The 26,307-nt window shown below is 54.5% G+C and overlaps 2 protein-coding genes across 7 annotated transcripts in view; both read right to left on the reverse strand.

Annotated features, from left to right (window-relative positions):
* Nucleotides 1-232: 232 nt before the first annotated feature.
* On the reverse strand, nucleotides 233-7,631 carry TPM2 (tropomyosin 2). 4 transcript variants are annotated; one of them, XM_019966165.2, is made up of 9 exons: nucleotides 7,388-7,631; nucleotides 6,813-6,938; nucleotides 3,853-3,986; nucleotides 3,637-3,754; nucleotides 3,472-3,542; nucleotides 3,257-3,332; nucleotides 2,690-2,752; nucleotides 2,454-2,523; nucleotides 233-379 (listed from the first exon to the last, which is right to left on the reverse strand). In XM_019966165.2, exons 1-9 carry the CDS (start codon nucleotides 7,499-7,501, stop codon nucleotides 297-299), a joined length of 855 nt encoding a protein of 284 aa, XP_019821724.1. In that variant the 5' UTR covers nucleotides 7,502-7,631; the 3' UTR covers nucleotides 233-296. The 4 variants fall into 4 exon arrangements, with proteins under 4 accessions (XP_019821724.1, XP_019821722.1, XP_019821723.1 ...); XM_019966163.2 differs by lacking the exon at nucleotides 3,257-3,332 and adding an exon at nucleotides 2,932-3,007 and having other exon boundaries at nucleotides 7,388-7,630; XM_019966164.2 differs by lacking the exon at nucleotides 233-379 and adding an exon at nucleotides 1,152-1,482 and having other exon boundaries at nucleotides 7,388-7,630.
* Nucleotides 7,632-13,595: 5,964 nt separating this feature from the next.
* The window catches only part of TLN1 (talin 1), a 31,559-nt gene continuing 18,847 nt past the window's right edge, over nucleotides 13,596-26,307 (reverse strand). For all 3 annotated transcript variants that reach the window (XM_019966168.2, XM_019966166.2, XM_019966167.2), the window contains 27 exons: nucleotides 26,100-26,193; nucleotides 25,893-25,982; nucleotides 25,653-25,775; nucleotides 24,231-24,374; nucleotides 23,598-23,759; nucleotides 23,214-23,354; nucleotides 22,946-23,127; nucleotides 22,617-22,749; nucleotides 22,347-22,448; nucleotides 22,093-22,263; nucleotides 21,860-22,009; nucleotides 21,649-21,750; nucleotides 21,444-21,563; nucleotides 20,569-20,715; nucleotides 20,272-20,438; nucleotides 19,999-20,182; nucleotides 19,783-19,908; nucleotides 19,567-19,683; nucleotides 16,384-16,569; nucleotides 16,152-16,259; nucleotides 15,553-15,658; nucleotides 15,233-15,357; nucleotides 15,005-15,130; nucleotides 14,834-14,896; nucleotides 14,542-14,724; nucleotides 14,265-14,393; nucleotides 13,596-14,153 (listed from right to left, as the gene is read on the reverse strand). In XM_019966168.2, the coding sequence (XP_019821727.2) occupies nucleotides 14,028-14,153; nucleotides 14,265-14,393; nucleotides 14,542-14,724; nucleotides 14,834-14,896; nucleotides 15,005-15,130; nucleotides 15,233-15,357; nucleotides 15,553-15,658; nucleotides 16,152-16,259; nucleotides 16,384-16,569; nucleotides 19,567-19,683; nucleotides 19,783-19,908; nucleotides 19,999-20,182; nucleotides 20,272-20,438; nucleotides 20,569-20,715; nucleotides 21,444-21,563; nucleotides 21,649-21,750; nucleotides 21,860-22,009; nucleotides 22,093-22,263; nucleotides 22,347-22,448; nucleotides 22,617-22,749; nucleotides 22,946-23,127; nucleotides 23,214-23,354; nucleotides 23,598-23,759; nucleotides 24,231-24,374; nucleotides 25,653-25,775; nucleotides 25,893-25,982; nucleotides 26,100-26,193 (3,607 nt within the window). In that variant the 3' untranslated portion in view covers nucleotides 13,596-14,027. The remainder of the gene's footprint in view (nucleotides 14,154-14,264; nucleotides 14,394-14,541; nucleotides 14,725-14,833; nucleotides 14,897-15,004; nucleotides 15,131-15,232; nucleotides 15,358-15,552; nucleotides 15,659-16,151; nucleotides 16,260-16,383; nucleotides 16,570-19,566; nucleotides 19,684-19,782; nucleotides 19,909-19,998; nucleotides 20,183-20,271; nucleotides 20,439-20,568; nucleotides 20,716-21,443; nucleotides 21,564-21,648; nucleotides 21,751-21,859; nucleotides 22,010-22,092; nucleotides 22,264-22,346; nucleotides 22,449-22,616; nucleotides 22,750-22,945; nucleotides 23,128-23,213; nucleotides 23,355-23,597; nucleotides 23,760-24,230; nucleotides 24,375-25,652; nucleotides 25,776-25,892; nucleotides 25,983-26,099; nucleotides 26,194-26,307) is intronic.

Genomic DNA, 26,307 nt, shown 5'->3' on the forward strand with positions numbered 1-26,307 from the left:
TGCCCTGTGGGGAATAAGGGCCAGGATGCTCCTCCATCCCTGCCAGGCTCCTCTGCTCCACACAACCCGTTCACAACCCCTCCTCGGTGAGCCTAGTGCCCCCATCCCTCTGGCTCACTCAGAGCTCCTTCCAACTTCACTTTTCCCCTGAGGCATCCTCTCCACCTTCTCCACTTTGGAAAATTACCACCACCACTGCCAATACCCAAGAAAGGCTTAAAGGGCCCCATCATGCTGGTAACATCAGTTTTATTGGTTGGGTTGGCAGCTAGCCTGGCTGGGGGCAGGGCCAGCCCTCAGAGGTTGTTGAGCTCCAGCAGTGTCTGGTCGAGGGTCTGGTGGATCTCCACGTTCTCCTCCTTGGCACTGGCCAAGGTCTCTGCGAGGGGAAGCAACCCGTGAGCAGGGGTGGGGTGGGGAGACATGAGGGGAGAAACATGGGGAGGCATGGACAGGGGGTGTGACAGACACGGAGCGGGCTGGAGGCATACAAAGACACAAACATTCAGGGATCTGGGGACCCCTTGGGTGGGACAGACAGATGGACTGACCAAGACAGGGATGCCTCACTCAAGGCTTTGGGGCCATGGAGGTGTATGGGAAGGCCCGAGTCATAAACTAATTTACCCTCCTTCTTTAGAAGGTTCAAGAGTTGGAAACAGGAGGAAAGACAAAGACTGAGCCAGGAAAGGGAGTGTCAGACAGATAGACAAACTCGAGGCAGAAAACAGACCTGCAGCGAAAGCCCCCACGTTGCTGGCATCCAGTGTCATTCCAAATGTCATCCCGGACCTTTAACAACCTTACATCCCTCTCCTACACTTCACCTGCCCACTCCCCTTCCAGTCATTCCTTTATATCCTGGAATCTCAGCTGAGCACTCTAAGGGCAGTGACATGCCTGGGTTTGCAGAAGGGCATGTATCTCAGAGGCACCAGAGGGCCCGTGGTGAATGACACAGTCATACGTGCCCACATGCGTCAGTGAGAGTCATGCAGAGGGGGTTCTGGGGTAGGCCTCAGTGTTTTGTGGGTGATCTCAGTGGGGGAGGGAGTCACAAGATTAGGGGTGCCCACAGGAGCCAGGGTCTCAGCAGTGAACCAGTGCTCTGTGGGGGTGATGGCAGTGCTTTAGAGGGCAGGAAAACAGCATGGAGACCAAATGGAGTTTATTAAGCAGCAGAGAGTGTGGAGGCCGACAGTAGAGGGAGGAGTGGATGGATATAGAAGGATGAAGCAAGTGCCAGGATGGGCAGCGGATGTGGTGAGGGCTCTCCTAGGCTGCACCCAGCCTGGCTTTGCAGTGTTGGCAATTTCTGCTCCTCCTGCTGGCCCTGCTTCCCATAGAGAAAATGGAAAGGAGAAGAGAGAGGGGGCCGAGGGCCACGCTGGTGAGGGGCTCAGAGGGAGGTGATGTCATTGAGCGCGTTGTCCAGCTCCTCACTGATGGCCTTGTACTTCATCTTCTGTGCATAGACTTCATCTGGTGGGGGGTCCAGGAGAGGGGGGCCAGGTGGGAGTGTGGGGAGAAGGAATGGAGGGAAAGAGGAGTGGAAGGAGAGAGGGTAATAGAGAGAACAAGAATCAGAGAGAGGTGGATGAAGATGGAATGAGGGAGACAGGCCAGAGAACAGGCTGGACAGCCATCAGGGCCCCCTCCTCTCCTCTCTGTACCCCTATGTCTTTTATCCTTCTCTGTACCCCAAGTTGGTGCTTCCCCAAGGAGCTCCTGCCTCCCCCCAGGGACCTGGGGGCACAGTGCTTTACATAAGCAGGAGTGCTTGCTGCAAGGGGAGGACACTCAAGCCAGAAAGGTCTAAAGTCGGAGAGAAAATTGAGGCTTGCCTGAGAGGGCTGGAAGCAAGAGATGTGGGAGTTATGAAAGTGAAATAAAAGGGAAAGACAGTTTTAGGCACAACGTTATTGATAAGAGTGAGAAGTAGCTACAGACTAGCAAACACCTGGATATTTGTTTTCATTAAATCTAGCTTAGAATAGTATTTTCCATTAATGTTTTTATGAAAACCTAGATATTAAACCAAACAGCTCTCTATTTAATAAAGAGGGTGCTGTACTTGGAGACAGTGTTATCTAGATCAGTGCTACTCAGAGTCTGGTCTGAGGACCAGCAGCATCTGCATTGTCAGGGTGCTTGTTAGACACAGATTCAGTCCAAAGTCACCAGTCACTTCCGAGCAGGACCCAGGAATTTGTATTTTTTAAAAACTCTCTGAGGGGATTCTCATGCCCACTCAAGTTTGCAAAGCACTGGAGTTGATGGGGCTACATCATCTATCTACTTGGATGGGAGGCACAGACTGCCAAAACCTGTGGAGTCCTAGGGGATCCAGTCCTAATTTACCACTGGCAAGTCCCATGGGATAGGAAGATAAGTCATGGGGAGTACAGACCTATTTTGAAAGTCTCGGGGGTACAGAGGAATATCCTTTTTACCTTCCAGGTCATCGATGGTTTTCTCCAACTTTGCCACCGACCTTTCAGCAAACTCTGCTCGGGTCTCAGCCTGGGTGTAAAGGCAAGATGGGGAAAAATGACAAAAATCTAGGCCCTCCCAGACACTATCACTTAAGTCAACCTTCTGTTCTGCCCCTGTTCCCAATTCCTGCCATAGGAGGTCTCTGGTAGGGATTGGGGGGCTTGAAGGTCATTCGGACTGGAAGGACTCTCACCTCCTTTAGCTTCTCCTCCAGCAGTTTGATCTCCTCTTCATATTTATCTTCTTTGGTGGAATACTTTTAGGGACAGACACAGGTCATCAGTACACCACCCCCACAAAGCCTTCATTTCTTCACGGAGCCCCACAGGCTACTCCTGATTTTGTCTCCATCAAACACTGTGCCCCGCCCTGCCTGGGCCCATCGCCTCCCTTCCCTGAAGGAACCCATCCTCACTGCCCCTCTGCCCCCTCTACCTTGTCCGCTTGGGCTTCCAGGGATTTCAAGTTGTTGGTAACAATTTTCAGCTCCTCCTCTAGGTCCCCACATTTACTGCAGGGGGGTGTGTGGCAGGGTGGGATGTGAAGGCACAGTGGGGGAGACAGTGGAGGTGGCACAGTGGGGAAGGGGTGGAGGAGGGAAGAGAAGAAGAGCAAAGTTGTGAGAGTGACAGCAGGCAGAGACTGGAAGCCCCAGGCCCTTCCCGACCCCCAGCAGGTTGAGAGAGAGCAGCCTGAGGTGGAGGGGAAGGTGAGCCGAGAGAAGGTGCCATTGGCCAGAAAGGTCCAGAGAGGTGACTACCTCCTCCTCTGAGGCCATCAGGGACTTGAGGGCCTGATCCATGGTTCGAAGCTCCTCCTCCAGCTGCCTGGCTCGGCTGGGGGCCAGCAGGTAGGGGTCAGAGGCAGGACCTGTCCCTGGGGTACCCTGACTGGGGAAGCACCTCCCACTGCACATAGTGCCCCACAGCCATGGGCTCAGGCCGAGGTTCACTTGCTACCCTGGGGTGTCCTTACCTCTCAGCCACCTCAGCTCTCTCTTCTGAGCGCTCCAGCTCTCCTTCCAGGATCACCAGTTTCCTGGCCACCTGTGGGGATGGGGGAGTGAGGAGGAAATCCATGGTGAATGATTGGGGGTGCCTGGGGTTCAGGCGTGAGAACAAAGTGGAGCAGGGCTGTCACCTCCTCATATTTGCGGTCCGAATCCTCGGCGATGTGCTTGGCCTCCTTCAGCTGCATCTCCTGCAGCTCCATCTTTTCCTCATCCTTCATAGCTCGGTTTTCGATGACCTTCATTCCTCTGAGAGGCAGGGTGAGTGGTGGGGGTGGGGTTAGGTCCAGCAGGGACAGGCTCCCGGCTCCCTCCCCACCCCATCCTCTGAGGACCCCGCTGCCCACCTCTCGCTCTCATCAGCTGCCTTCTCAGCCTCCTCCAGCTTCTGCAGGGCTGTAGCCAGACGCTCCTGTGCCCGGTCCAGCTCCTCCTCTACCAGCTGAATGCGGCGGTTCAGGGAGGCCACATCTGCCTCAGCCTGTGAGTCAAAGGTCAGAGGTCAGAAAGGCTGTGTCTGCCTTGGATGAGGATCAGAGAGGCATCAGAGGGTGGTTAAGATGCTTGTCAGAACAAAGCTAAGCTTTCTGGCCTCCAGACATTCAACCTATTTTTTTTTTTTTCCACTAAACCATCTTCTCCGCAGATTCTGTGTTCCAGCCCAAAACATGCACTCTTGGACAAGCTCCATTCCCCTGCTTCGGGGCCTCTGCTAGCACTGTGCTTAGTCTCCAGTGGGTATCTGCACACAAATCCCCTAGTCCTGTGTGAGAGCACTCCAATTGCTGGGATCAGGTCTGAGGTAGCCCTGACTCCTCAGCGGAGTCTGGCTCAGGCAAGGGGTGGGAAAGAATCAGGCCAACCAGGCCACAGTGCTGCGAAAATCCGCCAATCACAGAATCAAGCTCTGTGATGTCACTGGCTGCCAGGCAGACTCACAGCAGGAAGCTTAGGCGGCAAGCCAGGCTGTAGCAGGAGGCTCTCTGCCAGTGCTGGATACAAGTGGGGGCAGTGCAAGCGCAGTGTGAGTGGCAAATCCGCCACTGATCCTGCAATATAGAGGCAAAATCGTGGAGGTTTTGGAGATGGTCCATAGAAAGGGATGATACCTTGAGAAAAAGAGGACAGAGCAAGAAAGATCCCAAAAAGGCAAAGGAGAGAAGCAGTGCAATTTGGTGTTAAGAGCATCTGCTCTGAGTGACACTGCTGTCTTTGAGCTACTTGTGTGACCTTGGGTAACTTATTTAGTCTCTCTAAGCCTTGGTTCCTCCTTTGTAGAATGTTCTGAGATAATGCAGTGCTTCTAATGCTGGATTAATAACAGACCATTAGGGAGGAAATGAAAAAAAAAAATCCAAGTTCTTTAGCTCCATCCTGGAGCCACTGAACTGAGATCTCCAGGGCAGAGGCTTGAAAATCCTATCTTTTTTTCTTTTTTAAGCTTTCAAGGGATTCTGAGGAGCCTGGCAGGGGGTTGCAGAGTCAGACATGACTGAGCGAGTATCACTCATTCACTCAAGGGATTCTGATGATAAGCAATCTTGGGAAATAGTAAAATAACACACAGAAAGCACTTGAGCAGGTGCCTGCAGAGTCCCCATCCCATAAACATGGGACTCTAGGTTCAGGATTGGAAAGGAGAAGGGACCAGTGCAGGGGAAGAAGAGAGTGAGAGGGGAGAGACAGGTGGCAGCGCTGGGGGAAGGACAGGGGAAACAGCACCATATGTAGAAAGTAGTGTTGCCCTTACAGTCCAGGGGCTAAAGGCCACCTAGAGTGACAGGAACCCATCCTGGGCACAGGACTGGATGACTCCGTGTGCAAAGATTCTGGGGACCGCACTGGGGGTTGGGAAGAATGACTCTGAGGAATCTTGGAGGTCTAGAGAGAGGTGAGACTCTATAAAAGGGAACCTCTCTTCATGGTCATCGGGTAACAAGTGACTCTGGAGAACCTGGGAAGTCCTGGGGCCTGCATCACAGGACTGACTTTTGGCATTTTGTGCTTCTCAAGTTTTTCCCAGTTAGGGATGCTGCTCTCTTAACCACAGGACAGACAGTGCCATCCCCATTGCACAAACGGGAAGCAAGAGAGGAAGGAAAGACTGAGGCAGTGCGTAAGTTAAGTGCTGTGTTCAAGGTCATACAAGTCTGGGCAGTGCTTCCTCTCTACTCCCGGCGCTGCTGCCCCGCTTCCCCAGCTCTGTCCCTGTCCTCCCCTCCTCCTCTTCAGCCCCCACCCAGCTCCTTGGGTTTCCAGGCCTGCCTCCAGCTGCACTGGGCCGTAGTTATTTATAGAGTGTCAGATGCCCAGGGTCGCCTTCACCAGCAGCTGCAGGCCAGTTCCCTTCCAAGTGCCAGGGCGGGTGAAGAACCAAAACCAAAGACTGGAGGTCAGAGAAACCAACCTTGGGGGCAGAGTGGGGTGGGGAACATGGATAATGGTCAACACAAACAGTAATGTCATCTCTGATCTCGGATGTTCAGACCATGCTTATGCTAATCCCCCCATCCACCCAAGTTGAAGCCTCATTTTAAACTTAATCCTGGGTGGAAGGCAAATAGGGAACAGGAGGCAGAGAAAGTACCAGGTCCAAAGTGTTATGGCCATTCTCCTACCTCAAGGTGGGGGTTGGGACTGGCAGGAGGTGGAGATGTCTGGTTAGGAGGTGTGGGGTGGGGAGAGAAATCTCAGAGTGAGCAGGACTTGCCAAGGTGGCTGCCCTGGCATTTGTGGCCTTGTCCCTCTGCCCTGTGGCCTGGCATGGTCTCGAGGCTGACAGCTTAATGAGGGTAAATAAGGGACCGACAGAACCTGAGCTGGGGGCCTAGTGCACAGCAGGGCCACTGGAGCCAGAGGTCAAGGCCAGGGAATTTCTAATGGCCCCCCAGGGGTGTAACTGAAGTCAGGGCCCATCTTTGGATTCGTTTTCTCTCCCCCTGCCCACAGCACCTACACCCACAGCCCACATCCCCAAAATGTAGCTGCAGTTTTCTCTCCATTTTCAGCTGGAGGATTAGTTGAGGTGGAGGGTAAATTCTTGTACTACTCACCCCCACGATGACTCATTGTTTGATCACTGTACATTCTAAGAGCTGGAACCCAATGGAATTGCAATGCTATGTCCTCTGGGGGAAGTGGTAAGTGGTTTTGATTTACCCACTGTCTTGAATTATTTGTGCCAGCTTGCTCTAGCCTGGGTTCTTGCAAGGAAACCCTTTCAGTCCTGCTGAAGAAGGTCCCTCCATCCCCATCTGGGACCCCTTCCAGTGCACTAATTCTCCCACACCCCCAGGTCCACACTCACATCAGTGGCTTTCTTCTCAGCCTGCTCCAGTTTCTCCTGGGCATCCTTCACTGATTCAGAATACTTTTCCACCTCGTCCTCCGTCCCTTTTAGCTTTTTCTGGAGGGCCTGCTGCTCCTCTTCCAGCTGGGAGAGAAAAACATCAGTCAGCCAGGCCCAGGCCCAGGCCCAGGCCAGAGTCAGGGGTGTGTGTGAGGGGGTACTGAGATATTTAGAGGCTGTCAGGGAGGAAGAGGGATATCAGAGGACAGTGGGGGACAGTGCAGCTAGGGGTGTGTAGGGATCTGGTGGGAGTAGAGAGAAAGTTCCCAGCCCCAAGGAGCAGGCCCATCATGGCTCTCTGCAAGGGCAGGAGTGGAAATCTGGGAACTGGGGCTCCCCAGGCTAAGGTGGGTGGAATGAAGTGTGGCTCTGGTGAGGGACCTTCCGGGGTACTGTGAAGGCCCAGCAGCCCCCACACTGGACGGTAGAGAGCATTGGTGAGCAGGCCAGTGGCTGGGGGGCATAGCGCAGGGCCGACCCTGCCCTTATTGTGGGGTGGGGCGGGGGCTGCGCCGGGCCTGGGACCCCCCCACCTGCTTGCAGCGGTCCTCAGCTTGCTTCTTGTCGGCCTCAGCCTGCTCTGCGCGGTCGATGGCATTCTCCTTGTCCAGTTTTAACATCTGCATCTTCTTCTTGATGGCGTCCATGGTTGCAGTGGGGGACGGGCCGGCCGGCGGGCAGTGAGGACCGGGAGAACTGGGCTGGCCTCTCGGACTGGGCGCACGGGTGGCGGGCAAGGAGCACCAAGCGGGACTGGGATGTCCCTGCCGCGCGGGCGCCTAAAAGGCGGGGAGGGACCGGGCGGAGCTGGGGGCCAAGACCCTCCCCCACTGCGTCCCAAACCTTGTAGGGGCAGAAGCACTGCAGGGTCGGGGGGCGCGGCCACCCCCTGCGCCCACCCCCTCGGGACCGCCCCCTCGGGGCCCCGCCTCTCCCTTCTATCCCACCCATCTCCATCCTACCCCCACCCCGCCCGCAGCCGTCGGACGGGAAAGTAGATGGATAGTCGGCTGAAAAAACTAGCGCCGCGGAGGGGAGGGGACCCTGGGGCTGGGGGCTCCGCACTTCTCCTGAGTGACAGCGCGGCCCTGTGGCAGCTGCGGCTGGGGCCCGTGGGGCTATTTCGGGGCTTGAGCTCACGGCAGCTGCCCGGGCACAAGGACCAGAGTGCAGAGTGTTCCCCCCTCAACTGCAGCAGCCGCTGCCCTTAATTTAGAAGTTTCCTGTAAATCCCCTCGGATTAAATGTCTCTTGGGAGGAGGGACTCCTCTGCCACTTTAGTGCCTCAGTTTACCCTGAGTTCCAGACTCTGGCTTTGCGTTACCGACACGGCAGTGACAGCGATGAGTCTCACCAGGGACTTGGGGAAACTGAGGCAGGAGGGGAGCCCAGAAGCCCGGTCGCAGTGCAGATTGAGGCCGGGTTCGCTGCCCCCGAGGGCGGGCCTGACCTCTCTTCCCCTCGCTCCCCGCTTCCAGCCCCTACCCCCGGAGCCAGGGCCCCTCCTCTACTGCCGACCAGCCTCGGATCCCAGCTCCGCGCCCGCCCGCCCCGCCCCCCACGTGCCCCGCATATTTTCCACGTGGCTTCTGCCAGGCAGGACGCTGCGCGCTCCCTACCCCCATCCCCACCTCCACCGGGACGCGTCCCTACGGTCCCTTCCCCGTCCCTCCTCCGGACCCACCCCCACCGCCCTCTACTCACCCCCACCCACCCCCGTTTTCCCCTAGCTTCCCCGGGCGCCCTCCCTTCTCCTCCCCTTCTCCCGGCGGACTCTCCTCTCTTCCCTTGTGAGCCAACTTTACGCTGAAATTTCTTTTCTGCCCTTTTTTGGGATGTTTCCCGTGGGGAGGCGGGGCCAGGCTGGGGCGAGGAAGGCAGGGGCAAGGGTAAGAGTTCTGAGCTGCTGGGCGTCAGCGGCTGAGGGTGGGGGGAGGTGTCCCCCCTGACCGCGGGCGCCACAAACAGCTCTGGGAGCCGGGGCCAGGGTCGGGAAATCTGGGGCACGGGCGTGAAGCTGTTTGTTTTTGTTTTCGTTTTTTCCTCGGGGTGGGGTGGGGGGTGGAGAGGAAGTGGAGAGCTGCCTTGGAGGGGGGAAGGGGAGACCAGGCGGAGGAAGCCTTGTTCCCGAGGGGCAGGCGGGTGGGAGGCCTGGCTTTTGCTGGTGAGGTGGAAACCGTGGGAATCCTGGGTCCCCGGCTTGGGCGAGTTAGGGCGGGGAGGTAGGGGGCGGGGAAATGTATAGATGTGCTTAGCCGACTGCTGCTACATATGGACAAAACTGACTCCTTTTCCCCCAAACTCTTAAAAAGTCGCTTCTAGCCACCCTGTAGCCAGGGTCAAACCCTTGGGAGTCATTAAGAGCTCCCGTGTCCCTCATTCCCCACATTCCCTTAATCCTGTAGGAGGTACTTCCTCCAGATGAAGAAGACTTCTCAGACTTCTCTGGGGTTGCCTTGGGCAGTTCCTTATATTACCTCCTGCCTGAGTCTGTTGTGGTCTTGCTCCTGGTTCCCCAACTCTCCTTGACAGAAAAGTCTTTTTTAAAGTTGATGCAAGTGGGACCCTAAAATCCTTGCCAATGCCTCCTTTAGCCCTCCCTCTTTTGATGTTAAGAATCCACATCTCTTAATATGGTATACAAGGCCCTTTGCTTTGGCTCCTGCCCGCTTCAGCTCTAAGCTACCTTCTTTCACTTCCAAACTCACCCCCAGTGCACAGACTTGTACTGGTGTAGCACTCATACTGAGCTCAGTGCAGGAGCAGGACATCACCATTCTTTTCTTAAAGCTTCCACCTTTTATGCATTCTGTTCTCCCTGCCTTCCCTTGGCTGATTCCTGGTGGCTGTAAAGACAGACCAGGTGTCAGCTTTTCTGAGAAGCCTTCTCTATCGACTCCTCCCTCCCACCCTCTCCACCTCATAGGTGCGTGTTTTTCCTGCAGGCTCCTAACTAACATTCTCATCATAGTCCCCCTTAAGTATAAGGGTACTGTTCTTGTACCTGTTTGCTTCTCCACCTGTCTGTGAACCCTCCAGAGAAGGGACTCTGTTTCAGTTCTGAATCCCCACTGTAGCATAGCATCAGGCATAGAGTTGGCACTTGATAAACATTTGCCAGGTGAATTTTTTGTGCACCAGGTTCAGAATACATGAAGATACTTTGTGGATAACTCATGGTCTAGTGGGGCAATTCTCAAACCTTTTCATTTTAGAACCCTATACACTCTTAACGGAGAAGGCAATGGCACCCCACTCCAGTACTCTTGCCTGGAAAATCCCATGGACGGAGGAGCCTGTTAGGCTGCAATCCATGGGGTCGCTCAGAGTCGGACACGACTGAGCGACTTCACTTTCACTTTTCACTTTCATGCATTGGAGAAGGAAATGGCAACCCACTCCAGTGTTCTTGCCTGGAGAATCCCAGGGATGGGGGAGCCTGGTGGGCTGCCGTCTATGGGGTCACACAGAGTCGGATACGACTGAAGTGACTTAGCATAGCATAGCATAGCATATACACTCTTAAAAATTGAAAGTGGGGTTTGAAGATTCAAAAAGCTTTTGTTGGAGTAGGTTATATCTATCCATATTAAAAAATTCAATGTTTATTAATTCATTAAAAATAAAACAAACCCATTACACATTACTGTGTTGACATACTTTGAATGAAAAATAACTATATTCACATCCCCAAATTAGAGCATGGCAGTTGTTTTACATTTTTGCAAATCTCTTTAATATCTGGCATAATAGACAGCTGTATTCTCAAAATCTACTTGTGCTTTCTACTGTTGCTATGTGTTGGTTGTTTGAAGTACTCTTTAAGAAGAAAATCTAGTCTCACACAGATACGTAGTTGGAAAAGAGATATCCTCTTTTCTGACCCTTGAATTCACTGACCCTTGAACGTGACAGGGGTCTGTGGAGTTGAAAATCCATAACATAACCCTCTATTTACTTGCTTCCTCCATATACATGATTCTGCATCCCTGGATTCAAGTAACCACTGGTCATGTAGTACTGTAAATATCTATTGATCCCAATATAAATGTAACAACCCATGTTGTTCAAGCATCAATAGCATGTATAGCCTTTTTGGGCAATTGTGGATATTATTCTTTGATCCTACATCAAGACTTGACTATTCTCTTAGTGGTTAACTGCAGTGAAGAACCTGACCCTATCAATAACCTTCCTGTACAATGTTTCATTAAAATCCATTGGTTTGTATTGACTTTGGTTGGATCATTTTTTTTTTTACTCGGATAATTTTGTAACAGCATGCATGCATTGGTCATTTGGAAAATGATTCACTGAGCTATGCAGGTGTTCCAAATGTCAACATGTTTCATTATATATTATTTAAAAAGTCATGATGGTTTCAACAGAAAAGCTTGTTTTAAGTTTGGGGAAGCCCTAAAGCTCATGGTGGCAGACACAAGTTTTCTAAAATTTTAGTTTTCACTTGAAACTTTGAATTGTATCATTGGCAACAAGTACTGGCAGGTTTTTCTCTGAAGTGACAGGTTCTGTTTTTGAGAAAAATCTGCCAGCTACTCAAGTCTGATAACTGTGGTTTGTCTGTCAGTCATTCCTGCAGGTAAATGTGGTCTATGAAAAAAGCAGCCAGTTCAGCTCAAAGAACTGTCTAGGTGCTTTCCTTGAGACACCATCACACTTGGGTGGGCACCAGAAAGGTTCTACACATACTCCCCAGTTCAGCACACGGAATATTGAAACACTTGTTACTACAGGACTAAGATTTAACAAAATGAATAATTTTTGCTACTTCATCAAGGCCATTCTTCAGGAAGAAGCCAGCATTTATATCTTACACTTAGTGCATGGTGGTGAAGAATACAGTGACTACGGTAGTTTGGGCTGCTGCCCTGATTTGCACTAAGGCAGCTTACCTGCCAAATGCTCTTTCACTGTCAGTGCAAATGCTGACACTCTGAGAAAGGAGAATAATGTCTTAGTATTACTATGAAAGTAGTCTTTTTTCTATTCCTTTTTGGCTGTGCTGGGTCTTCATTGCTGCCTGGCTTTTCTTTAGCTGTGGTGAGCGAGGGCTACTCTTCCTTGCAGTGTGTGGGCTGCTCATCGCAGTGGCTTCTCTTGTGGAGCATGGGCTCTGGGGTGCGTGGGCTTCATTAGTTGCGGTGTGTGGGCTCCAGGGCACAGGCTTAACAGTTGTGGCGCAGGGGCTTAGGTGCTCTGCAGCATGTGGGATCTTTCCTGACCAGGGGTCGAACCTGTGTCATCTGCATTGGCCGGCAGACTTTTCACCACTGAGCCACCAGGGAAACCCATATGAAAATAATCTTGACCTTATGGACCCCTGAAAGGACGCTGGCACCCCTAGAGGCCTGAGGGTCAACCACACTGTAAGAACTGCTGGTCTAATAGGTATTTGAGTCTCTCCCCAGAAGGCTCCCTGAGGCATCAGTATCAACAGGAACGTGATTGGTCACAGTTTCTGAGGATATGGCAGGGAAGTGGTAGCAGGGGTCAGCAGCTGTCTGGGCTCATAGCTGGAGTTTAAAGGGTCTGGACTACCACTTGTTGGGGAAGTGGTAAAAGGGATTTGATCTCTAAGGTCCTCAGCGATGCCAGGACATTGAATCTGGGGTTAGGGGGCCAGAGCCACACGGACTGCAGTTGCCAGTCTGCGTCAGAGAGGTGATAATACATCTGTGTTTTCCAGCGCTTAGCCTGGGCCTGGCTTAGTAAATATTGAATGAATTAATCACAGGTGACACGAGTGGTAGTAGGAAGCTGGCACCTCCCTAATGGGCTGCCCTGGGGAGGACAAAGTCATTCTACTTTAAACCTACTCTAATGGGGTAGTAGATGTCATGCCTTTAAGGAGGTGGCAGGAGGTGACAAGAGTAGCAGCGGATTGGGTGGTGCTTGTGCTCTACTTGGAGGGAGAAGCAAGGAAGTAACATACTAAGCAACAGGGCTGGTTGAAGAATCATACATGAAAACAGTGGCAGATCTGAGAGGGCTGCCAGGTGGCGTGGGCCATGTGGGCAGATGTGGGAGAAGTGGAAGCGCACGGCACCCCCACCTTCCCCACTCAACCTCCAGGTGAGCGGGGCAGCTGGCACAGGGCTCCCAGCACCCGCCTGGCCATTAGGGGAGCTCTGGCCCCTGACGATGCGGCCTCATGCTTGGATCTGGCTTTTTCAGTTGCTTTCCTTCTACTGCTGTTCTGGGCAGGAGTGGCAGCAAGGCTGGGGAGGGGCTGGAAATGCCCAACCCGGTCAACAGTTGAGCTACCTGAGGCAGCCTCAGGCTGGATTTTTGGCTTGTTAACTGCCTCAACCAAATCTGGCCCTAGTTCTCTTAGGCTCAGATACTTGTATCCATAGGCTTGTTTTCAGCAAAGCTGCTTCTTGAAAATTCGGACTTGGTGAGGGCCTAGGTTTGTTCATGAGTGATGAAGAACAGAGTGCATCCCTGGCAGCCACAAAGAGCACTGGCAGCTGCTGTCCCAGGAACAGAAGAATGACACTTGGTGTGGCGTGGGCGCTGGCCCGAGAGGCAAGGGACAGCAGCGGCCTGACTGCTCAGGGACAGCTTCCTGACTAGGATGACTTAGGGCTCTGCATGTAGTGGGAGCAAGGGGCCTCGGGGCAGCCTTCTGAGCCCGTCAAGCTGGGCCACGGCACTCCATCCCATTCTCTCCCCGCCTGCACTCGGGGCGGGTACCTCCTCATGAAGCCAGGCTGAGGCTGCAGGCAGAATCACCTTTATTGGAGCATGACCTGTTTGGGGCTTACACCCCTGGCCCCCACAGGTAGCTGGGGGTGGGGGGCGGAGAGTATAAAAAAGGATGAGTAGAGCGGAGGCTGTGGGGACTGGCTGGAAGCTGCTGGCAGGGTGGAGCGGGCTGGGGCCCTGGCAGGTTCAGACTGAGGTACAGCAGCGTTAATAATACTCTGGGAACGTTAATACTCTGGGGAGGGGCAGGCACTTAGGGGGCCCTAGGGCATGAAGGCACTTGGAGTCCGGGAAGGGCCAGGAAACGTGCGGCGGGACCAGGCCTGAGGCTTGGCAGGCACTTGGGGGTGCTGGGGTTGGGCAGGCTGGGCCCGACAGCCCAGGAGGCTTTGGTAGTGAGGCACAGTCTCTGGGCTGGGTCTGTGATACACACAAGCGGCTGCCCTAGTGCTCGTCTCGAAGCTCTGAAGGTAAGAATTTGTACTGCTGCTGCCGGATCTGCGCCAGCTTCTTCCGTGCCTCCTCCAGCTCTCGTTCCTTCCGAAGCATCTCTTCCTGGGCAGCAATGATCTGAGGGACAGAGATCAGGGACTCAGTCAGTGAATATGTGCATCAGGGTCTGGGGGAATGGGAACCAGTGCAGGCATTGTGACTGCCCTGCTGACATCCCTCAGAACTTACCTGGGCAATGCCCCCGACCATCTTCTCCTTCACCACCACGGTCTCATTCTCCTGTTCTTCAAAGGCTGCAGCCTTCTGGGCTGCCTTCACCAGGTTGTCTGAGGCTCGCTTCACTGCGTTGCCGGCAGCCTGGGTGGAGAGAGAGAGCAGTGTGAGGTGAGAACTCAGGAAGGTCCCAGCTGAGCAAGGCCCTCATCTCCCTCGCAGAAAGCACGTCAGCGGTGACAGTTGAAACCAGCACAGCTCAAGACACATGAGATGGGCCAGGGGGCCTCACCTGAAGCCGCTTCATTGCCTCAGAGTCCTGGTCGGCCTTGACCTTGCAGGCTACGAGGAGCTGGGCTGTGGAGGCGGCGACCTGCTTGGCTGATGAGATGAGCTTCTCCTGGCTGGCGTGGCCTTGGACAGCTGCATTGGCTGCCTCACACAGGTTGTTGGTGGCCGCAGCCACCATCCGGGCCTGAAGCAGGGAGATTAGGTTAGAACGTGCCTCCTGCCCTGGTCCATCCCCTCTCCAGCCTCTCAAGTGCCTGAAGTGCAGAGGGGCCCAGGGAGAGTTGTACACTCACAGCAGAGATGAGGCCCTGGGACCACTGTCCATCATCCAGTGCGTTGGCTGGAATGGCGCCCACCTGTGGAGGAGGGCAGGAATCCGCTCAGACTTGTGCCCTCCTGAGAGCCTCCCAGAGGAGACCATCATGCCATGTGGAAGGCAAAGCTGGTGGTATCCAAGTCCTTACCTTCCCCTGGGCCACCAGTTCCCTCTGTGCAGCTGAGGCAGCCTTCACCAGGGCGCTGGTGGCTGCTGCGATGGACTTGGCAGCTTCCAGTATCTGCTCCTCAAAGTTCAAGGACTCGTCCGCCTCCTGCAAAAAAGAGACAGAAGTGGCAGACAGAGATGCAGGGTAAGAGGAGGCTGAAGGTGCAGACACTCTGAGCGGAGCGGAGGAGAAGGGAGCAGGGCTGACCTTAGGTTTGGCCCGGGGCTTCAGCTGCTCCAGCTTCTTGGCCGCAGCCTCAATGGCAGCCGCGGCTCCCAGGAGTTCATTCTCAGCAATGACTGTGGGGTCCTCTGGGTCCACCCATTCTGTTCCTGGTGGACAAAGTGAGGTGGGAAGGGGCTAAGGCAGAGCAGGGAGATCAGGAGCACCGGGCAGTGTGCTTACTATCACCAGGCCCTGGCATCTGTGAGGACTCTGCAGAGGCCATCTCTGAGCAGCCTCCCAGAAGCAGAGTTCTCCCCAGAACAAGGGTTTCCCTTCCCTCCCTGCCCCTGGTCACCCCTTACCCTTCATGGCCTCAGCAGCCTGGATGAGCTCAGTGACTGATCCAGCCACACGCTTTGAGTGCACCGTCAATTGCTGCTTCAATTCTGGGCTTGGCTTCTGCAGGGTCTGGGGAAGATGGGGGCAGAGGGGAGAGAGCATCAGATCTCAGCTTCTACCTTGACCCTTGAAACAGGGCAGACCCCACCCCCTCCTGCCACCCCCACCCTAGGCCGCTCCACACTGCAGCCTGAAACAGCACACAGCCTATCCAGGAGCACGCCAGACATCACATTGCATGCATGGTGAAGACAGTGGGGCTGTGTGTCACTCACCGGCTGACAAGAAGCCAGGAGAAGGATGAAATGAGAAGAAAGAAGAGATGAGGAGGTAGAGGAGGGGGAGGTCAGGCGGGAAGAGAGGAGACAAGAGAAAGAGGAGGAGGTGAGTGGGAGAACCAAAGATGCTAAAACTGATGGAGCCCCAGTGGAAGGGAGATGTGGAAACAAGGACACACTCGGGGAGTAGATGGTGGGGTCGGGGGGGAGATCTGAACAGTGCAGGGCCTGAGGCCTGTGTATTCAGGGAGGCCGCTGTGAGGAGCAGACACCTCCCGCCTTACCAGCAGCACGTGGTCCAGCAGTTCCAGGTAGCCATTGGCACATTCCCGGCCAAAGTGTAGGGCTCGGAGCCGCACGTCTGGAGCCACTTCTGGGTGGTAGGCAGCTTCCTGTAGCACAGAGTACACATTAGCCTTAGGATCCCAAAGAGCTCCCAAGTCCCTGCAGGTTCTCCCCTACCACGTGCTGTCCTCAAGCTGCCTCACGCTTCTGCCTCACCGCCGGGATTTCTACCTTGCAAGCCCGGAGCATATCTGCAATAGCACGGCGACTCAGATTGGCTGTGGCAATGACATCCTCCTGGCGACAGGAGTTCCCAGCGGCAACGGCCTTGGCGGTTGCCATGGTGATACCCTTGGTCATGCGGATGAAATCTTCAGGGGTCGAGGTCTTGGCAGGTGGCTCTGGGGAGCAGAAGACCTGTTGGGGTAGAGCAAGAAGAAAACTCCACAGTGAGTGAGGCTGTGAGATGAAGCAGCACTTGTGTGACTGGTTCATTCCTCTGTGTACTCAGTCAACAGGCAGCCACCGAGTAGTTATTGTAGATCAGCGCTTGGAGACTTTCACACATTCACAGCTAACACAATAGAAGGCAGTTGGTCCTCATTTCTGACTAAAGTGATTGGGGAAAGTGTATTTGTTTGAAATTAAAGAAGTACCTTTCTGCTGGCTTTTCATTCCTAAAGAGAAGTCTTAATGTGGCGAGTGGCGAAGGTGGGTAAGGAGCTGGGTCTTAAGGATACAGACAACAGGAGTGCACTGACATAAGTGGCAGAGCACAAATAACCAGGACGTCAAGCGTGAGAGAGTATTAAGAAATGTTCTAGAGCACAGGGATGGCACAGCAAAGGCTGTTGGGACCTTGGGTATCAGAACAAGGAACTCAGAATTTCACACAGTATGTAAAAGTCATAGAAATATTTTGCTGTATGTATTCACCCAACAAATTCAATCCCACTAAAGATCAGCTAGGTTGGAGACTACGTGAGGTGCTGGGGGTGCAGTGGGGAATAAGGTAGACAAGGTCCTGTTGTTCTCATGGAGCTTGCATTCTGGTTTTGGGTACAAATGATAATAGGTGAACGACCAGGGAAACTACACTGTGAAGGGGAAAAAAAAGAGGGTGCTGTGACGAGAAAGAAAAAGGAAGTTCTTTTTCAGAAAGGTGGTCAAGGAAGCCTTTGGCGGAAGGGATGTTTAAGCTGAAGCCTGAAGGATCAGAAGGGGCCAGATGTTCAAAAAACTGGTAAAGCGCAAGAACAAGGGTCTGCAGTGGGCGGAGCTGAGAAGGCAGGGGCCTGGCCCCTGGCCGGGAGGAGAGAAGGGTGAGCAGAGACTGGGGAAGGCAGCAGGGGCCCTGGAGCCTGGAAGGCCCTGGGAAGGAGAGTGGACTTTACCACAGATGCCAGGGCAGTCACTGGAGGATTGTAAGCACTGAAGTGACATAACCTGATTTATATTTTTAAGAGATTATTCTGGGAATTGCCTGGTGGTCCAGAGGTTAGGACTCAGCACTTTCACTGCCATGGTCCTGGACTGAATCCCTAGTTGAGGAGCTAAGATCCCACAAGCTGCACGGTGAGGCGCCCCCCACCCCCCAAAATTATCCTCTGTATAGAGAGGATTGACTGGGGAGGGGGAGGTGAATGGAGAAGCAAGGGGTTTACATAGATGCTATCACATAAACACAGCTAAGGCCTGATGATGGTTTGGACAAGGTGCTGGTAGCAGAGATGGGAAATGAGAAAATGAGGTCTATTTGGAGGGACCACTAAAAGAACTGCTGATGAGCTCAGATGTGGGGAACAATGAGAGAAAGATGTTAAAACGGAGTTTCTGGCTTTAGGAACTGAGTTACTGAAAGGTACTGTTTAGTGATATGGGAAAGAGGAGGGAATGAATGATCAAGTTTGGTAAGTAGAAAGCAATTTCAATTTGAACATCTCTGAGGAGAAGTGAAAACAGAAGATGAGAAAGATAAATTTAGAAGTTAGAAAGATGGGGACTGCCCCAGTGGTCCATTGGTTAAGAATCTGCCTGCCAGTGGAACATGGGTTTGATCCCGGGTCTGGGAAGATCCCGCATGCGGTGGAGGAACTAAGCCTGTGCCACAACTACTGGGCATAACTGAAGCCCATGCGCCTAGAGCCGGTGCTCCACAAGAGAAGCCACTGCAATGAGCAGCCTGTGCACCACAAGGAAGGGCAGCCCCGGCTCGCCACAACTAGAGAAAGCCCACGTGGAGCAGAGAAGACCCAGCGTAGCCAAAAAATAAGTTAAAAGAAAAAAAGATGGAAGTGACAAAGACTGAAGGCAAGGAGACCAGGTAGAAACCGGGCACAGCAGTCACAGTGAGGGAGAGTGCTGCCTGTGGGCTGGGAGAGAAGAAAGGAGAGGAAGAGACTGGAGGAGGGTGGGGCAGGACCTGGCGACGGCCTGCAGGCTGTGAGCAAGGCAGAGAAGTCACGGGCGATTGGGAGGGAGCCTGCTGGACCGGGAGGGCTGTGGCCATGCTTAGTGGGAAGCAGTGAGTCGGGAAAAGAGGCTGGTGGGGAGGCACTGTGTCTCGGTGCTAAGGTCAAACAGGAGGTTGAAAATGACTGAGCGCAGAACTGGAAGTCTACTTGTCAGAGAACAATGATGAGAGGGTTGAACCTGCCAAAGAGGAGTAAGAAGGCGATCGGTGCAGTTCCAGGAAGGCCTCTAAGATTTATCTGGTTGAAGGTGAGTGCAACTATAGAGGAGATGTGAGCGGCAACAGAAAAGCCAGTGTCACAAAGGCCAAAGGAAGAAAGGCTTTCAAAGAGAGGCTTGTTAGGGGGTCCACTGTTTTGGAAATGTCTGAAGAAGATGAAGGCTAAGAAGTGACCCCTGAATGTGGCAACTGAGAGGCCAGAGAAAGTTGGGGTGGGGGGACGAAGAGGGTAGGTGTCAAATGCCAAGGAGGAAACAGGCGAGGAAGGGAGACACAGCGCAGCATGCACAGGAAGTCTGGCAGCGGGAGAAGGCTGCGCGTCAGCGTCTTTGTGTGTGTGTGGGCAGCGCACGCACGCTCACAATCCACCCAGACCCCGCTCCCCAGCCCAGACCCCGCTCCCCAGCCCAGGCCCCGTTCCTCAGCCCAGACCCCGCTCCCCAGCCCAGGCCCCATTCTCCAGCCCAGACCCCGCTCCCCAGCCCAGGCCCCACTCCCCAGCCCAGGCCCCGTTCTCCAGCCCAGGCCCCGCTGCATCAGCCCAGGCCCCGTTCTCCAGCCCAGGCCCCGCTCCCCAGCCCAGGCCCCACTCCCCAGCCCAGGCCCCGTTCTCCAGCCCAGGCCCTGCTGCACCAGCCCAGGCCCCACTCCCCAGCCCAGGCCCCGTTCTCCAGCCCAGGCCCTGCTCCCCAGCCCAGGCCCTGCTGCACAGGTGGGCTCACCGCCAGCTCCTGCCGAATATGCTCCGTTGTGGCCTCCAGGGCGCGCGTGCCTTTGGTGGCCTCATCCTCTACCGCTTTCACGGTCTTGAGCAGTGATGTCACATTGGTTACCATCACCTGCGGGCATCAGAGGAGGGAGGGCAGCATTGTTTTAAGGGGCAGGCATAGCACACTGGTCTACTCCCCGCCTGGGCAGCTGCTCTCTTTTCCTCCCACCTTGGCAGAGTTCTTGAGCTGCCACACAGCAGGGTCGTCGCCGACTTTGCCAGCCGCAGCCTTTGTGGCACTGATGAGGTCTCCCAGGGCCTTGGCCACATCTTTCACTGCATTGATCAGCACCACCTGTGTGCGAGAGCAGAGGCTCCGGTCTGTGGGAGGAAAGGGGGGAACAGGAAGTGGTTCTGGCCAGAGTGAGGCGTGTGGGGCGGATACCTGGGTCTCTGGGTCCTCAGCTCCCAGGCTGGCTGCACCCAGCTTGACCACATCGGCGAGGCGGGTGATGGTGGCCACGGAGGACTGGGCTGCCTGTGCCAGCTTCTCCTGGCTCCCAGCTGCATTCTGCACCAGGACCTTGGTGTCTTCCACCAGCACCTTGGCAGTCTTCAGAATGCCCTCTCTGGGGGACAGCCCAGCCCAGTCAGCTCTTCTCAGGCCTCCCCCAACCCCTCTGGCCCCACACCGCACAAGCCCCAGTTCCCTCCTCACCGGTGGTCAGCAAAGGTTTCGGCACCCTCACGGTTGAGTGTGCCGGCAGTGGCGAACATGATGGTGGTGTCCAGGTCGGCGATGATGCCGGACACAGCGCTGGCGGCTGTGATGCAGGCCTGGGTGCCACGATTCCCAGCCTGGAGCGCAGCCAGCACGTGGGAGACCTGAGGGAGGAGAGTCACGTGGTGACTGTGGCAGAGGCCCCGTGAGAGGATAGGTCCTGGGTCTGGGAGAAGGGACAGAGGAAAGGGCTGGGGAGCACAGCCCCCAGGCCATGGGGACGGGCTCAGTCACCTTCTCAGAGACTCTCCGGGCACACTCTATGAGCTCCTTCTTGGTGTAGGCATCACTAGGGCTACACTGCAGGGCGCCTGCCTTGGTGACCAGAGCTGCGCAGCCGTGCCCCAGCTCCTGAACCCGGTGCTTGATGTGGGCGCCTATCTGTGAGTAGATGAAACAGAGAGACGGATTTTACAAGAGGATTCAGGGATGTCCACTGCACTTGGAGGAGGTACTAAGGACCTAAAAAAGCTCGCGCTGAGGACTAAAGAGGTAGTGAGAAGTACCCTGCATAGACTTGTCCTGTTTCACAGCCTTTAGTCAGGAGGTCTCCTCCTACACATGGAAAATACTAGCCTGTGGGCACCAGCTGTGAGGACCGTGCTAATAAGCACAGCGAGGAGGAGGGGGAGAAGCCCTCATCCTGGGGTATCTGAAGCAGAGGCCACGGCTTACAGTTTGGCGTGTGTGGTTATGGAGGGGTTTGGGTTGGGGATTAGGTGTGTCATGCTAAGATCCAATTACTTGCTTTCTTGGAAAGGCAGGAGCTTAGGGAAGGAAGAGCTTCAGGGCTTTGTAACACGGAACAACTAGGAAGGGAACAAAGGCTTGCGGCACAGTGGAGAAGCAGCCACAGGGAATCAGGGCCAACGGGGGAAACAGTGGCAGCCCAGGCAATCTCTAGACCCTGGGCTACTCCTTATCCCTGTGATGGAGGCTTTGATCCCACCCTTTATGGAGCCCTGATCACTCTTTCATGGAGCAGCCCTGAGGATGAGTTCCCCTTTTTATGAAAGACCCGAGTGGCCGAGGGTGGGACAGCCCCAGAGGCTGACATCATGGGACAAGGGGTAAGCCTTGGGTTTTCTGTCAGGGGCAGGGGAAGTTACCTCTTCATTTTCAGCAGCCACAGCTGCAGGCTTGGCCTGGGAGGCAAGACGCCCATAGTCACTAGTCAGCTGGTTAGCGAGAGGGCCCAGCTCCTCAGGGCTGGTGTTTGACTTGGTTACCTGGTGACAGGAAGAAGTGAATTGATGTCCAAACTCAATGTCCAAACTCTCCAAGAGCAGCCCTCTTATACTCTCCCAAACTCACCATCTCCTGAACGGTGACAGCAATGGCCTTGGCTGTCCGCACCATGGTGGTCTGGTAATCCACGAAGGAACCCTCTGGTTCACCCATTGGTCCTTCATCTAGCTGAGGGGGCAGAATGGCAGAAGGGTAAGGACTGTGGGCTCAGGGACACTGGTCCACAGGCACCTCCGTCCACAGGCACCTCCATCCACAGGCTCCCCAAGACTCCAACCTGGTTGATGGCCTGGGTGATGGAGTCCACCATGCCACCGACGACCCCGGCAGCACTGGCTGCCTCGTTGAGGGTGGTTGTCAGGTCCTCTACGGCCTCTGTCATCATCTGCACAGCCTCCTCCAGGGCTTCCTGGGTGTGAGCTGCTTGCTGTGGGGCAGAGTGAGTGAGCTGGGGCAGGGAGCAGTGGTTCCTGCTTCTCTTACTATAGTAGCAGCCCCTTAGCTCAGTACCTTGGGGTTACCGCCAGCTTCCTTGGCTGTGTATAGCAACTGCAGGGCAGACTCGGCCAAGGTTTTGGTCTGGTCCAGGAGCGCCATCTGCTGTGGGTGGCTCAGGGTTTTGGAGGCAGCACCCACGGCAGCCAGAGTGAGCGGCTCAAAGTACTGGGCCATCTGGGACACCTGCAGCAAGGGTTTAGGATGGGGGTCAGCCTGGCCAGGTACCCTGGTTCAGCCTACCCAAGCCCATGTGTCGCCCCAGGTACCTTGTGTCCCAGCTGGGAGGCTTCAGCCCGGGCAGCGCTGGCCAGCGGCTCAATAAGATGGGAGATTTCCTGCACCGCAGTGAGCATCTGGGTGTGCAAGGCCTGGGGAGGAAGTGGATTTTAGCCCTGACTGTGACCTGCACAGGACCCCACTCTTCCTTCCACACCAAAGTGACCCAGTACCCAGCACGTTCCATACCCTCCATGTGTCTATGAGCTCACTCCCAGATCCCCCACCTTCCTTAAGCCTGCCCTCCCTCCTCCCCTTACCTCCTGAGAGATCCCCTCACGGGGAGCGAGCTGCTGGCTGACTGCAGCAAGAGAAGCCTGGTCAAGGTCCCGCAGACAGCTGTTCAGAGCTGCGATGGCTGTCTCACACTCCAACTGCCCTGGGGCCTTGTCCCTGCAGACGTATCACAGGCTCCAACATCAAGTACACCTCTTGAGCACAAGGCTGGCCCACCTTTCCCTGTACCCCTGAATCTTGGACCACAGATGTCCTCCAACACTGGCCCATCTCACACCACAGTGCCCATCCCTCTGCTCTGTCAGAGGCGTGTGCATCCCCCAGCCACAAGGTTTTCCACCCTGCCCCCTACCTCATGCTTGTGATCAGCTTCTTGATGGAGTCCGAGACAGTACGGGAGTGGCCAGCCAGCACGGACCAGCGTGGTGGGTCCCGCGGATTGACCGCCAGGGCTCGGGCTGTCTGAATAAGGCCCCCAGCACTCTCCAACATTGTCTTAGCAGAGATCACAATGGGCTCCATGGCAGCCCGGCCCTGGGGAGAGGGGAGGTCGAGGGGTGAGTCTCAAGACTCCTTGAAAGATGAGGTGGCCGGCAGTTCATGCGTTCACCCTGCCTCACCTCAGGGCTGATCTGGGCAGGAACACTGGAGAACTCAGGGTTGGACGCAAAGGCGCTCAGATTGTCCACAGCCTCCAGCAAAGGGGCCGTTGCTGCTCGGCACTGGGCACGGTTCTCCTCTGTGAAGGCCCCATCCAGCGCCTGAAGTGGGAGTGACAAGGAGGAGCTCAGGATGGACTGTAGACAAAGGCAGGGAAGCCCAGGTCTCCCTCCTGAGCTCAAAGGGCATGGGGCGGGGCTGGTGGTGACCAGCGCGGACAGGCAAGACCTTGGGCTTAGGCAGGTGTGACTGCGTGAAGGCCTCAGGGAATGACGGGGTGCAGGGGTTGGGGGAGAGAAAACTGGACAGGTCAGGGAGGGGTTGAGAAGTCCAACGCTGGGAACCTTGATGGTCTTGACAAGGTTGGCCGTGCTGTTGGCCACCTCCTTGGCTGACTGTACGAACTGGCGCTTGGCAGTGGGATTGGCGGTTCGGGCAGAAGCCAGGCGGCAGCTGTTACACAGCGCAGACGTGTGTTTGGCCACAATGGTGGCTGCAGAGAGCACCTGAGGAGACAGAGACGTGGAAGAGCCATGTGAGGGCAGGAGGGCCGTGTCTATACTGGGCAGCAGCCCCTTCAGCTTGGGGGATGGACTGCAATCCTTTGGAAGTCTCATTAGGAAAGACAGAGTCACCTGAAAGTCAAAATCTGGGAGACAGATACCCAAAGACGCGCAGGGTGGAGGAGAAAGGAAAATGAAAAGCCGACACACTAATGGAGAAATCGTTCACAGGCTCAGGAGGAGAGTGAACTCAAACCTCCATAGAGAAGTGGTGAGCCTGGCAGTAATTGAAGAAATGATGAGAAACACAGCCAGAGAAGACAATGACCCAGAGAAGCTGTGGGCAGGAGGTCAGCGCTGGGGCTCCACCCTCCTTCCCCACATGTCCTGCATCTCCTCCCGCCATGGGGGTGGCCTGTCCTGGCTCAGCAGCCTTTCCCAGGCTTGCTCACAGTGACTGTACCCCCGAGTTACCTGGGCCTGGGTGCAGCCAGGCTCCCCCAAACTCTGACAGGCCATCTGAATTGCCTGGTTTGCTCGGGCAAACTGTGTGGGCTCCACCAGCCCTTGTTGTCCAGCTTGGCTGTTGGGGTCAGACACGCCAACCAGATATGCAGCCTGTAGAGAGAGGAGTGGGGTGAGGAATAAGGAATATTCCTGAGGTAGGAATAGCCACAGTGGGGACAATGGGGAGCAGGGGTAGGTTCAGTGGCCAGGGTTCTACATGAGTGGAGATACATTAGCAAGCTGCGATTATACTATAAAAGAGGGAAAAACCTCTCCTGTTTTGTTAAATGTGTTCAAACATTTCAGAAGATTAAAAAATGAAAAAAAAAAAAAAAAAGGAAGCAGCACAGTAAGCTTTTTATCAAAATTCAGTTCACCTGTTTACCTGTTTATGTGTTTGTATGTTGGGTCTTAGGTAAAAAGTACTGCTTATTCTAAGTGTTGGTAAAAAAAAAAGTTTGAAAGACACAAAGACACACACACACACACACACACACACACACACACACAGCCTCTTTTAGAGACAGTTCTAATAAAACTGTGGGTGGTGTTAGGCTAATTAACACATAATGCCTCCAGGCTTCAGAGATTTGGAAAGAGGGAAGGGATGGTTGCCAAAAACTGTTTCTCTTGGAAGATCATCGTAAGGTTTGATTCTTACTTCACCCAACACATGGTAGCTTTGCATTTTCTTCTTCATGCTTTTCCAGAAATACGTCAAGCCATATAGAGCAGGCCCCCCAACAGAACAGGGTACAGGGAGGCAGGGAGATTGAAGGACAGGCTGAGAGGATGAGCTCTCAAGTCAGTTTGTTTTAAGGATTCATATACAAAAGCAAAATACTCTGAGCCAATGGATCGTTTTATACTTCGTAATGTAGCAAAAGGCAAGGTTAGGTGGTGACCCAAGTAACGGGGAATTTAACCCCTGGTACTATTCTAACAGTGTAATAATACGTGTGGACTTCCCTGGGCGTCCAGTGATTGAGACTTTGCACTTCCACTGCAGGGTGCACGAGTTCAATCCCTGATCGCGAAACTAAGAGCCAGCATGCCGTGTGGCTCGGCAAAAAAGAAAGTACTCATTATATGAAAATAACGTGCATATGCTAGGCAGGCAGAATACACCAGGCAAGCTGGGGCCAGATTCAGTGGTTGGACAGTGTAGTCCCTACTGAAAGCACCAGGGCTCAGCGGTGACAGTGATCAGAACTGTTGGTGTTCTATGCTTGCTGGCAAACACCTCTACTTTAGGTAGGGGAAAGATCCCCATTTTCCACACAGCTGGCTTTACAAGCGTAACTTTGTCTTCTGCGCATGTGTGTCAGGCTGCGAGGAGGACGGGTAGGGACAACAGGGGAGTTCCAGGGACTATCCCAGGAGGATAACCTGTGCAGCTGCCTCGGTGAAGCCGCAGAGGGCCTTGGAGGCTGTGGCGACAGCCTCCCCAAACTCCGGCAAGTTTCCGTTCTTGGCATTTTGGGAGATGCCGGTCATGGCCTCACCCAGCACCTGGGGAACAGAGGGTATCGGGAGAGTCAGATCTTGTTCTCAGAGGGAGAGGGCAGCCCCTGGCTGGCTCGTCTTCCAACCCTCTCCCGTCCTTGGGAGGGGACTGGGTACACCTACCTTTGAGTTTTCCATGACGCTGTCCAGACAGCCAAAGTAGGACATGTCATTGATGGGCTGGACTGGGTTCTCTAGGAGTTCCCGGACCGTCTGTCGGGTGGGGGAAGGGGCGGTTGGTGGTGAACTGAGATCCAAGACGCCCCCTCACTGCCCTTAGCCAAGAACGCTTTCCTCAACTTCAACCCCATTTAGCCTGCCAAGGCCCACCTCCAATTCCCGCAGGGCATTATCACACTCCTTCTGGCCTGGTGCCTGCTGGGTGCACATACTGATGAGCTGGTTGATGCTGTCGGTCACTGCCCTGGAAGGAACGGGAAGTTGAGTGAATGAGTGCATAGGTCATCACTTCTGCATCCTGCTCACGTAGCAAGTAAGTCTCTAGCCATTTCTTTTCTGTCTGGAACAATTCCTGAGC

This window comes from Bos indicus, chromosome 8 (assembly GCF_029378745.1).
Source record: "Bos indicus isolate NIAB-ARS_2022 breed Sahiwal x Tharparkar chromosome 8, NIAB-ARS_B.indTharparkar_mat_pri_1.0, whole genome shotgun sequence".
NCBI lineage: Eukaryota > Metazoa > Chordata > Mammalia > Artiodactyla > Bovidae > Bos > Bos indicus.